The sequence below is a fragment of the Pan paniscus genome, chromosome 10, assembly GCF_029289425.2.
Source record: "Pan paniscus chromosome 10, NHGRI_mPanPan1-v2.0_pri, whole genome shotgun sequence".
In the NCBI taxonomy this organism is placed as follows: Eukaryota; Metazoa; Chordata; class Mammalia; order Primates; family Hominidae; genus Pan; species Pan paniscus.
This window is the reverse complement of record NC_073259.2, coordinates 43,089,479-43,101,925: the sequence shown is the minus strand read 5'-3', so window position 1 is coordinate 43,101,925 and position 12,447 is coordinate 43,089,479. Positions and strand designations below refer to the sequence as shown.

General features: G+C 43.4%; 1 protein-coding gene across 3 annotated transcripts in view; it reads right to left on the bottom strand.

Moving 5' to 3' along the window:
* Nucleotides 1–9,671: 9,671 nt before the first annotated feature.
* The window catches only part of TFCP2 (transcription factor CP2), a 79,681-nt gene continuing 76,905 nt past the window's right edge, over nt 9,672–12,447 (bottom strand). For 2 of the 3 annotated variants that reach the window (XM_003804571.5, XM_034935848.2), the window contains 2 exons: nt 11,901–11,952; nt 9,672–11,190 (listed from right to left, as the gene is read on the bottom strand). In XM_003804571.5, the coding sequence (XP_003804619.1) occupies nt 11,153–11,190; nt 11,901–11,952 (90 nt within the window). In that variant the 3' untranslated portion in view covers nt 9,672–11,152. The remainder of the gene's footprint in view (nt 11,191–11,900; nt 11,953–12,447) is intronic. The other variant, XM_008961300.3, reaches the window with a different exon arrangement.

Sequence of the window (12,447 nt, the reverse complement as noted above, 5' to 3'; positions counted from 1 at the left end):
GCCAAGGTGGGCGGATCACGAGGTCAGGAGATCGAGACCATCCTGGCTAACAAGGTGAAACCCCGTCTCTACTAAAAAATACAAAAATTAGCCGGGCGTGGTGGCGGGCGCCTGTAGTCTCAGCTACTCGGGAGGCTGAGGCAGGAGAATGGCGTGAACCCGGGAGGCGGAGCTTGCAGTGAGCCGAGATCGCGCCACTGCACTCCAGACTGGGAGAAAGAGAGAGACTCCGTCTCAAAAAAAAAAAAAATCTTCTCAACTTCGCAAACTAATTTATTTATTTAAATAGAAAAGGGGTTTTCGCCATGTTGCCCCGGCTGGTCTTGCACTCCTGGGCCCAGGCGATCCGCCCGCCTCGGCCTCCCAAAGTGCTGGGATTATACGCATGAGCCACCGCGCCCTTCCGCAACCTATTTTTAAGAAAGGGCGCCAGGCGCGGTGGCTCATGCCTGTAATCCCAGCACTTTGGGAGGCCGAGGCGGGCGGGTCATGAGGTCAGGAGTTCGAGACCAGCCTGACCAACGTGGTGAAACCCTGTCTCTACTAAAAATACAAAAATTAGCCGAGGGTGGTAGCACGTGCCTTTAATCCCAGCTCCTCGGGAGGCCGACCCAGGAGAATGGCTTGAACCCGGGAGGCGGAGGTTGCAGTGAGCCAAGACTGCACCATTGCCCTCCAGCATGGTCAACAAGAGCGAAACTCCATCTCAAAAAAAAAAAAGAAAAAGAAAAAGAAAAAAAAGGGGAAAACCAAGATTAAGAAGTCAAAAGTTGTATGTGATTTGCCAAGGACACATAGCCTTGGTTTCTTCTCTGTTGTCTTTCCCTTGAACTATAAGGCTCGGCAAGCTCGAGCTGCATTCTCTTGTCCCCCGCCCCCCACCCCGCCCCCTCATTTTGTTCTGTCATCTTGTTTGCTTCTACTTTCCCCCTTCCATACTCTGCTTGAATACACTGGCCTCATTGCAGCTCCTTCAACTGGGCAATCATTCTCTTACCTCAGGGCCTTTTGTCTGGCTTCCACCAGCTAGCCACATACTTACTCCCTCACATAATATCTGCTCGAATGTCCCCATATCCGAGATCTTCCCTAACCATATTTCTTTTTCCCTGCATTAAGAGACAGGATTTCACTCTGTCACCCAGGCTGGAGTGCAGTGGTGCAATCACGGCTCACAGCAGCCTCAAACTCCCAGGCACAAATGCCTAAGCATATTTCTAAAATGGTGCTTCTCCTTAGTTTCTATCCCTGTGCCTTATATTTCTTCTTAGCATCCACGTATTTGTTTTTGTCTTATCTCACTTGACTAAATTCGGTGAGAGCAAGGAATTGTTTTGTTTACTGTATCCTCAACACACAGTACAAAGCCTAGTAGTTGACATTTAAGAGCATGATAGATATTTATTGGATAGATGGATGGACAGCAGGATTTAAACTCACGTTAGGCTGGTTCCAAAACCTGGTACATTTTTCACTGCAACCAAGAAACTTTGAAGCCAGATCCACTAGCTACCAAGCCATCTCAGCTTTAGAATTGAGAGGCTGGATGGCTTGGGAAAACATGCTAAGAATTTCAGTTCTCTCCCCTAGGTGACATCAGAGACTCCAAGAAGCTAGGACACTACACTGCAAAATAAAAAAGCAGTAGATCAGAAAAAAGCAATCTTTTGGTAACATGCACTTGTCATCTCTCTTTGCTGAAATTCAGAGGCAATATAATGAGTGATCAAGAGCATGGATCCTGGAGTGATCGAGAGCATTGATCCTGGAGCCAGACTGCCTAAATATAAACCCCACTTCCTCTACTTACTAGTGGCATGACCCCGGGCAAGGGACATAAGTTTTCTGCCTTAGCTTCCTCATTTGCAAGCCAGGAATAACGATGTCTATCTCATTGGGTTTTGTGAAGATTAAACAGCTGATATATTGGAAAATGTTTACAACAGTCAGTGCTGTGTAAATGTTAGCTATTTTTAATCATAAGCTTTCTATTCAGTTGTGTAGAAGGTTTGGTTCATGATCCCATTCTTCTTGTGCATACAGAAGACAAAAGGGAAGAGAAAACTATCCTAGACCACTCTATAGAATCAGTAGGCTGAGTAACAAAAACCCAGCCTGATGCCCATGTTGAGGATGCTAAAAAAGTGTCTCATATGCCTACACATCCAGTGTTCCAGCAGTCATGGAAATTCATCAGGGTACCATCAGCCCCAGTGCCCAATGCATTAACCTCAATTGGTTAATGCCACCAAACTAGAAGATAGCCAAACCAATGTTAGTACATCCTTTGAGAAGATGGCAGAATTCAATTTGGCAATAAGCTCTTGATCAGTCAGAAGATCATCTGGGCCAGGCATGGTGGCTCACACCTGTAATCCCAGCACTTTAGGAGGCTGAGGAGGGAAGATTGCTCGAGCCCAAGAGTTTGAGACCAGCCTGGGCAACATGGAGGGAGACTCTGTCTCACAAGAAATTTTTAAAAATTAGCCAGGTGCAGTGGCATGCACCTGTGATCCCAGTTACTTGGGAGGCTGAGGTGGGAGAATCACTTGAGCACAGGAGGTCAAGCTGCAGTGACAGCTGTGTTCATGCCACTGCACTCCAGCCTGAGTGACAGAACAAGACCCTCTCTTTTTTAATTAAAAATAATAATAAAATAGAGATGGGGGGTTCTCCCTGTGTTGCCCAGGCTGGTCACGAACTCCTGTGCTCAAGCAATCCACCAGCCTCAGCCTCCCCAAGTGCTGGGATTACAGGCCTGAGCCACCACACCCGGCAGAGACTCTGTCTCAAAAAATAAAAATAATAGGCTGGGTGTGGTGGCTCAGGCCTGTAATCCCAGCACTTGGGGAGGCCAAGGTGGGTGGATCACTTGATGCCAGGAGTTCAAGACCAGTCCAGCCAACATGGCGAAACCCCATCTCTACTAAAAATAGCTGGGAATGGTGGCACGAGCCTGTACTCCCAGCTACTTGGAAGGTTGAGGCATGAGAATCGCTTGAACCCAGGAAGGCGGAGGTTGCAGTGAGCCGAGATTGCGCAACTGAACTCCAGCCTGGACAACAGAACGAGACTCTGTCTAAAACAAAAAACAACAACAACGAAAAAAATCATGACCCGAGCAGTGTTTTCTTTTCTTTCTTCCTTTTTTTTTCTTTTCTAATAGAGAGAGGGGTCTCACGTTCCCCAGGCTGGCCTTGGACTCCTGGGTTCAAACAATCCTCCTGCCTTTGCCTCCCAAAGTGCAAGGATTACAGGCATGAGCCACCACGCCTGGCCCTGGGAAGTGTTTTATACTTTGGTCTTGCAGCTATGACTGTGTGTGAAGGTGATCTTATAGTCAGTAGTATCCTTAGATTATTGAGCTAATGAACAGGTGTATAGTATTCAGTATAAACTGTTTTACACTCATAATCCCTTTAAAACTCTCAAATAACTCTATGAATTAAGTATTACCTCCTTTTTAATACTTAATTCATAGGGTTAAGATGATAAAATTGAGGCTTGAAAGATTACTCTGTCCAAAGTCATATCCAGGAAGAGAAGGATCTGGGATTTGAATGCAGGCCTATCTGACACCAAAATATATACTGTATCAACTACCTCTTACCACCAAAAGATAAACGAGAACACATTCCCCAGAGAGGTGAAAATAAATAGGACAGAGGATATAATATGTTGAAATTCTTAGAGAAAAAGAGTTAAAATAAAAATCTAAGGCATTGTGTTTGTTTTTCTGAAAAGGAATCTGTAGACTTAGCCCTAAAGTTGTTATGCTACTTCACTAATTGACATTTAATTATATTATATTCCAGATCTAGAGAGACAGGCACCTCTTTGTGACTAATTCCACACTAACAAAAAGAGAACAGTATGTGTAAATCTGAGAAAAAGAGTGCCACAGCAAACTGAAAGCACAAACACCAAAGAAGTCATATGCGCCATTGCACTCCAGCCTGGGCGACAAAAGTGAAACTCTGTCCTCCCACCACACAAAAAAAGGAAAAGAAAACAAGAATCTACATTAATTAAAATGTGCACCCTCATCTTAAACATATCTAATATATGAAAACAGAGATTCGCATAATAGGTAAGCCAGTTATAACTCATGTCCCAAAATACCATATCAGTAAAAAATAGTACAATAAGACAACAAATAATACAATAATATTAGTTTAAATAGCAAGTTCCCTTATAATTGATATTAATCCAATTGAAAACTTTAATTCATATAAACTTTTCAGTGTCTGAATTTGAAAATGCAAATGCTAGACTTACTTGAAATTTTTGGCCAGGCGCGGTGGTTCATGCCTGTAATCCCAGCACTTTGGGAGGCGGAGGTGGGTGGATCACCAGGTCAAGAGTTCGAGACCAGCCTGGCCAATATGGTGAAACCCTGTCTCCACTAAAAATACAAAAATCAGCCGGGCATGGTGGCAGGCGCCTGTAATCTCAGCTACTTGGGAGTCTGAGGCAGGAGAATCACTTGAACTCGGGAGGCGGAGCTTGCAGTGAGCCGAGATAGTGCCACTGCACTCCAGTCTGAGTGACAGAGCAAGACCCCACCTCAAGAAAAATAAATAAATAAATAAATTTTCAAGCAAGATAGATTTTAGCTTAGGCCTATGTTCACAAGGAACACTACAGGGGAAATGCTGTAGAGAATGTGTGAACAAAGACGTGAAAAGAAGAAGGAAGAAGTGGAAATAGATGAAAATTCAAGGTTGAAGATAAAATACAAGGTCACTAAAAGAACCAGGAAGGAGAAATAAAGTATGCAGAAAAAACAGTGCTGGTGGCATTACTCCCATGTCACAAAGGGCATCTTTCCCAACTCACTCCATTTTGCAGTGGTAGGATATTCTTCCTCATTTAAGTTTTGGAGTTGGTATAATGAAACAAAAATTAATCACAAACTAAAAGCAAGCATTCTAGCAGGGAAAGCCTTAACTCACAACTAAGAAAGTAGAGCATTTGCAGGAGAAGCAGAATGATGTAGGATTACTCCTAATGACATAATATATAGGCTGGGTGTGGTGGCTAACGCCTATAATCCCAGCACTTTGGAAGGCTAAGGTGGGAGGCTCGCTTGAAGCCAGGAGTTCAGATCAGCAAGGACCACATGGCAAGATCCTGTCTCTACGAAAAATAAAAATTAGGGCTGGGCACAGTGGCACATACCTGTAATCCCAGCACTTTGGATGGCTGAGGTGGGAGAATCGCTTGAGCCCAGGAGGTCAAGGCTGCAGTGAGCTGTGATGGTGCCACTGCCCTCCAGCCTAGGCAGCAAAGTGAGATCCTGCCTCAAACAAAACAAAACCAATTTGTTGGGTGTGGTGGCACATGCCTGTAGTCCTACCTACTCAGGAGACAGGCGAGAGGATCACTTGAGCCTAGGAGTTCAAGGCTACAGTGCGCTATGATCACACCACAGCCTGGGCAACAGAGCAGGACCCTGTCTCTTAAAAACAAAAAAAGAAGCTAAGAAAGAAATAGGCTGGGTGCAGTGGCTCATGCCTGTAATCCGAACACTTTGGGAGGTCAAGGCTGGTGGATCACTTGAGGTCAGAAGTTTGAGACCAGCTTGTCCAACCCGGTGAAACCCCGTCTCTACTAAAAATATAAAAATTAGCTGGGTGTGGTGGCACATACCTGTAATCCCAGCTACTGAGGAGGCTCAGGCAGGAGGATCGCTTGAACCCAGGAGGCAGAGGTTGCAGTGAGCCGAGGTTGCGCCACTGCACTCCAGCCTGGGTGACAGAGACTCTGTCTCAAAAAAAAAAAAAAGGAAAAAAAGAAAAAAAAAGAAATATATATATATATAAATGGGGCAGCTAGGTGGGACAATTGTGCCATTCCTACTGAGACTGGAGTTCTCATAAGACCCATGGGGGCCATAACAGATCAAATTCCTGTAGAGGAACCGTCCGTGACCAAGGAAGCAGACCAATAATTCAGTAAAATGATAAAATGGTCCTTCAATTTCAGTTCTCCTGTCCCCCCCAAATCTGGAATTGTTAGGTTTGGCCAGAGAAAAAAGCTACAATCCTGTCCCCCCAAATCTGGAATTGTTAGGTTTGGCCAGAGAAAAAAGCTTCAATCCTGACTTCAAATATTTGGACTCTAAATTGCTTTCAAGACTGAATACCGAAGCTCTGCTCAGCCCTTCATGGTGATTTGCAAGACAGTTCAAATCTCTGCGGTAACCCTATACAAAACACTTTCTCAGAATATGTGGGGATACACAGGGTTTTGAGAACACTCCTCCATTATGCATACATTAGAAATGGTTGGTGCCATTATCCCACACCTTCTTTACTTGCCAAGCTTCCCCCGGAACCTCCAGCTCAGAGATCATACTCTGCCCTCACAACATACCCAGTACCTGAACTTCCAGGAATCAGAACTTCAGCCCCTTCATGTGGACCTTACTTTTTTGTCACGTCTTGGGTTGTCTTTTTAAATTTTCTTTTTTTAGATAGAGTCAGTTTCTTTTTCTCTCTCTCTTTTCTCTCTTCTCTCTCTCATACAGGCTGGAGTGCAGTGGCGCAACCTCCGCTCACTGCAACCTCCACCTCCTGGGTTCAAGCAATTCTTGTGCCTCAGCCTCCTGAGTAGCTGGGATTCCAGGCACCCACCACCACGCCCGGCTAATTTTTATTTTTTTTATTTTTTTTTATTTTTAGCAGAGACGGAGTTTCACCATGTTGGCCAGGCTGATCTCAAACTCCTGACCTCAGGTGATCTGTCCGCCTCAGCCTCCCAAAGCGCTAGGATTACAGGGGTGAGCCACCACGCCCAGCCATGTTTCCTCCATTTATATGGCTTCTTAAATAAATCATTTACGTGGGCAAACATTCTCATTGGGCCATAACATTGAACAGTCAATCTCATTACTCAACAGCCACATTTCACGTACTGACTACTCAATCCTTAGAGTCCTGCAACGATTCCCTCCCCTTTTATTAATATTTCCCAATAACTCCCTTTTAATTATCAAGTCTTTATACAGCAGATTTTTCTACATGGAAGCTATTATACTTCAAAGGAGTACAGGCAATTGTAAGTCAAATAGGATGCTACGCCTCTTCTCTAAATGGCCTAGGCCGGTATGGTGGGTGGCTCACACTTGTAATCCCAGCATTTTGGGAGGCTGAGGCAGGAGGATGCTTGAGCCCAGGAGGTCAAGACCAGTATGGGCAATATAGGGAGACCCTGTCTCTACAAAAAAATACAAAATTAGCCAAGTGTGGTGGCACACACCTGTAGCCCCAGCTACTTGGGAGGCTGAGGTAGGAGGATCGCTTGAGCCTGGGAGGCAGAGGCTGCAGTGAGCTGAGATGGTGCCACTGCACTCCAGCCTGGGTGACACGCGCACACAAAAAAAGATGCATGTTCAAATATATGTGACCTAAATGGCATCCATACAGAATAACCAGTTTTTAAAAAGAATGATGTAGAACTAAACATTCTAGTATAGTAAGATATTCAAGATATGCTAAATACAAAAATCAAATTGCAGGTCATTAGTATAACATGAGCCCATCTGTGTGTGTGTGTGTGCATGTGTGATGGGGGAAATTCTTTGCAATGATTACCTCTACAGAGTGGGACTAAGAGGTAAGGGGGAAAGTTATATGATACCATTCTTTATTGTTTGAATTTATCATTCTGTGTATTACTTTCATAATGAAAAAGCTAGTATAAAATTTTCACTTAATTGAAAGGATTATTAGTGAACATATGCAATGTTTTAAAGCAAACTGAATAATTACAGTGTTCTAGCACTATGCCAATTCTTACCAATTATACATCACTGGCACAATAAAAATTTTTTGTAGCTAAAGAAAGCCTAAGAGATTTTCTGGTAAATTTAAGGATCTATAATTTCAAAGTTGTATAAGTTCATTTCCATAAATTCGAAGACTACTCTAAAAAACCCTGACTTCAGGTAAAAATAGTTAAGTGTAATTTATAGTCAATATATTAATAAAGGCCAGGCGTGGTGGCTCATGCCTGTAATCTCAACACTTTGGGAGGCCAAGGCAGGACTGCTTGAGGCCAGGAGTTCAAGACTAGCTTGGCAACATGGTAAGATCCCGTCTCTACAAAAAAACATTAGCAGGGCTTCGTGGTGTGTGCCTGTAGTCCTAGCTACTTGGGAGGCTGAGGCAGGAGGATCACTTGAGCCTGGGAGTTTGAGGCTGCAGTGAGTTATAACTGGCACTGCACTCCAGCCTGGGTGACAGAGGGAGATAGAATTCTTGTTTTGTTTCCTTTGAGATGGGGGTCTTACTTCGTCACTTAAGCTACAGTGCAGTGGCATGATCACAGCTCACTGCAGCCTCCAATCCTAGGCTCAAGTAATCACTGCCATACCTGGCTAATTTTTTTAACTTTTTGTAGAGATGGGGGGGCGGGTCTCACTTTGTTGCCCAGGCTGGTCTTGAACTCCTGACCTGGCCTAAAGTGATCCTCCCATTTTGGCCTCCTAAAGTGCTGGGCTTACAGGCATGAGCCACTGTGCCTCATCTATATATTTAATTTTATGCATCATTTGCAGTAAGAGTCACAAATGCAAAGATTTGGAAGAAACCTTAAAAGTCACCTAGCCTTGGGCCAGGTGCGGTGGCTCACACCTGTAATCCCAGCACTTTGGGAGGCCGAGGTGGGTGGATCATGAGGTCAGGAGTTCAAGACCAGCCTGGCCAACATAGTAAAACCCCATCTCTACTAAAAATAGAAAAATTAGCATGGCATGGTGGTCCGTGCCTGTAGTCCCAGCTACTCAGGAGGCTGAGGCAGGAGAATTGCTTGAACCCGGGAGGCGGAGGTTGCAGTGAGCTGAGATCAGGCCATTTAACTCCAGCCTGGGCAACAGAGTGAGACTCCGTCTCAAAACAAAAAAGTCACCTAGTCTTGGCCAGGCATGGTGGCTCACACCTGTACTCCCAGCACTTTGGAAGATGAGACGGGGGATCACTTGAGCCCAGGAGTTCAAGACCAACCTGGCAGGCAACACAGTGAGACCTCATTTCTATATTTTATTTTATTAAAAAAAAATTTTTTTGAGACAGTCTTGCTCTGTCACCCAGCCTGGAGTGCAGCAGCCTGATCTCAGCTCATTGCAACCCCACCTCCCAGGTTTAAGCAATTCTCATGTCTTAGACTCCCAAGTAGCTGGGATTACAGGTGTGTGCCACCACGCCCAGCTAATTTTGTATTTTTAGTAGAGACAGGGTTTCACCATGTTGGCCAGGCTGGTCTTAATCTCCTGGCCTCAAGTGATCTGCTTGCCTCAGCCTCCCAAATTGTTGGGATTACAGGCATAAGCCACGGTGCCCAGACTCATTTCTATATTAAAAAAAAAAAAAAAAGAAAAAGGCATCTAGTCCAACTTTCCTACCCAAACACCTAGACATAAAAAAAAAAAAAAAAAAAATCCAAACCAATAGCAGCCTGCTGAGGAAAGAACTGAGGTTGAGAACCAGTACTAGGAATATAAGACAACCAGATATGTCTCCTCCTCAAAATGGAGACACCTGGTAATCATTCACTAAGAAGCATTTTGGTGTAATATAACAAGTTGCTCAGGTCAGTTTTAAACAAGTCATTGACTTAATTTTTTGGTTTCAAAGTTTTCAATTTGTTTCAAATCAAGAGAAATTAGACCATGATGCAGATTGAGTTTAATGAACAAAAATCTCTGTATAAAAAACATTTAAACCTTATCAAATGCTTTAAACACACACACACACACACACACACAAATCCAAATCCAATACACAATCTTAGAACATTATCTTTGTGTACCTCAACATAACCTGTAAAAGTATTTCTAGATAAAACTTTACAAGTGAAGAAAGAAAACCCATGATGTTACACTTACACACTTACACACACACACACACACACAATCATTCTTAAGGAAGAACAAAAACATGGTAAGAGTGTGAACAGGAAGGGAATGCATCTTTTTTTGTAAAGCTTATATTAAAAAACACAGCATGAGTAAAATAACTTCCTATGCCAAGAGAAGATGCAGAGAGAGGAAACAGAAAGCAGGGATGAGACTAACTCATTAATAAATAGTTTGAGAATGTCATTCAAGAACAGTAAATTTGGGGAGTTACAGATAATCCCCAGTTGTCACCACCTCAAATTCTTTGATTCCGATAACTAATGACACTTAAAAAGCATCTATGTGTTCATTTTTTGTAGGTCTTGACTTGTTCATCATTATTTAGGTGTGCTTTGTCTCTTTCAGTGGTTAATTCCTCAGTTCATACTCAGTGTTATGTCGTAGTCACCAGAAGGGCCACAGTAATAAGCGAAGTGAACACAGGTTATAATGGGTGGCACTGGTGGTATGAGAGGGTGAATAAGGAGGGCCAGATTGCCTGGTTTGGATTTCAGCATCACTGCCTGCCAGCTCCTGGCACCTAGCAAGCTACTTAGCCACTGTGTGTCTCCATTTCCTCATCTTCGGTTGGGGGTCACTGTAGCACCTACTTCAGATAGTGTGATTAGGGGGTTAAACAAGATGGTCATTCAAAAAATTTATCACACTGCCTGGTCAATAAATGTTAGCTGAAAATACTATTAGTTGTGGTATTACAGGGGAACCAAAAGGAAAATTCTGTCTCTGTATTTCTCCTCACTGATAAAGTTTTCAGGGACAAACGATGGCAAAAAGCAGAGATACCAGTACATTTGAGACCAGTACAAAGAGATTGAAGACCTAGTCTTATGAATATAGACACCCATTTTTATATAAGAAAAAAATTACAGGGCTCCATATCACAAAATTTAAGATCTTCCTGTTAAACATCACACAATTCCCATCATCATTATGCCCTACATACACTCTAAATTATGTAGAGTTTCTACTGATATTCAACAACAACAAGGTCCAGAAAGTTTAACTAAAACAGCTGCAGAACTGCATGTTGGGCAGTAATCTGTGTGTGCCACAAGAGCTTGGGCCAACACAGAGGGCCAGGATTCTGCCTCCATGGCCTGGACTCCTCCACACACAGTCAGATGAGTCAGGTTCTTGCAGACCTTCAAATCTCCATTCATATCCCCCTTCAAGAGGGCCGTTTTCAGAGGTGAAGGAAGCAGCAGCCACTGGGCACGAAACGCCGCACTCCTACTTCAGTATGATATGATAGCTATCATTGGTTTCTGCTGTTAAAAAAAAGAGAGAGAGAGAATCATCTTTAGTCACCTCTAAAACACAGCAGGAGAAAAAAAGTATGGTAAGATTCTCGTGAGAAGGGGAGAAAAGGGAGGTGGAGGTTGCAGTGAGCTGAGATCACGCCACTGGACTCCAGCTTGGGCAACAAGAGCGAAATTCTGTCTCAAAAAAAAATGCATTATAAAAACAACATGCCTCAATTTCCTCATCTGTAATGGAAGATGGAAGAGAATGGCAAAAAGCCGGGCCGGGCACAGTGGCTCGTGTCTATAATCCCAGCACTTTGGGAGGCCAAGGTGGGTGGATCGCTTGAGGTCAGGAGTTCGAGACCAGCCTGGCCAACAAGGTGAAACCCATCTCTATACTAAAAATACAAAAATTAGCCAGACATGGTGGCACGTGCCTGTAATCCCAGCTACTTGGGAGGCTGAGGGAGGAGAATCACTTGAACTTGGGAGGCGAAGGTTGTAGTGAGCCGAGATCATGCCACTGCACTCCAGCCTGGGCAACAGATCGAGACTCTGTTTCAAAAAAAAAAAAAAAAAAAGCCAACTTAAAAAAAGGAACAATCTCTAATATTGTCACTTTCTTTACCCAAATATGGTTACTTTTCCTATCTCTCCTCAAAGAAGTATGTACTTTGCCTAGTAGTAGTAAAGCTGTTAAACTGCTTAGAGAAAGATGTTTGTCTTACTATTACCTTTCATTGTGTCCAGAATAAAACATGCTTCTTCCTGAAAGTTCTGTATCATCTGAAAAATGCAAGAAAATTTGTGATTATTTAAATGAAAAATAACCCCTTTATATTCCTGTGTCCCTAAGGACTACCCCACATCCAGAGGGATTTATATGGGAGGCTTTACAGGTCACAAATAATGTATTTCTTGAATATCTAGGATCATAAAAGTTTTTTCCTCCCCTCCCGTTTGGTTTTTAAATATTAAAAAACTAACCAGATTAGAAGAGTTGTTTTAAAGCCTGGTATGCATTTCCCCGGGTTAACTCCAAGACTCTCCAAGGAGCACACGGACACTAATATGTGCATACAGGAGAACTGACTTCCGTGTCTTCAACTCCCATATGTGCTCTTTCCTAAAACCTCTTTAATTTTCCTTCCCCACCTTCCCTTCTCAAACTCCCTTCTCCCAGGGATAAACTCCCTTCTCCCAAGATAAAGGCATGAGTTTCACCCTCCCAGGATCCTAATAAGGTGGCCCATGATGTGAAAGCTTCAGGTGGCAAAGTGG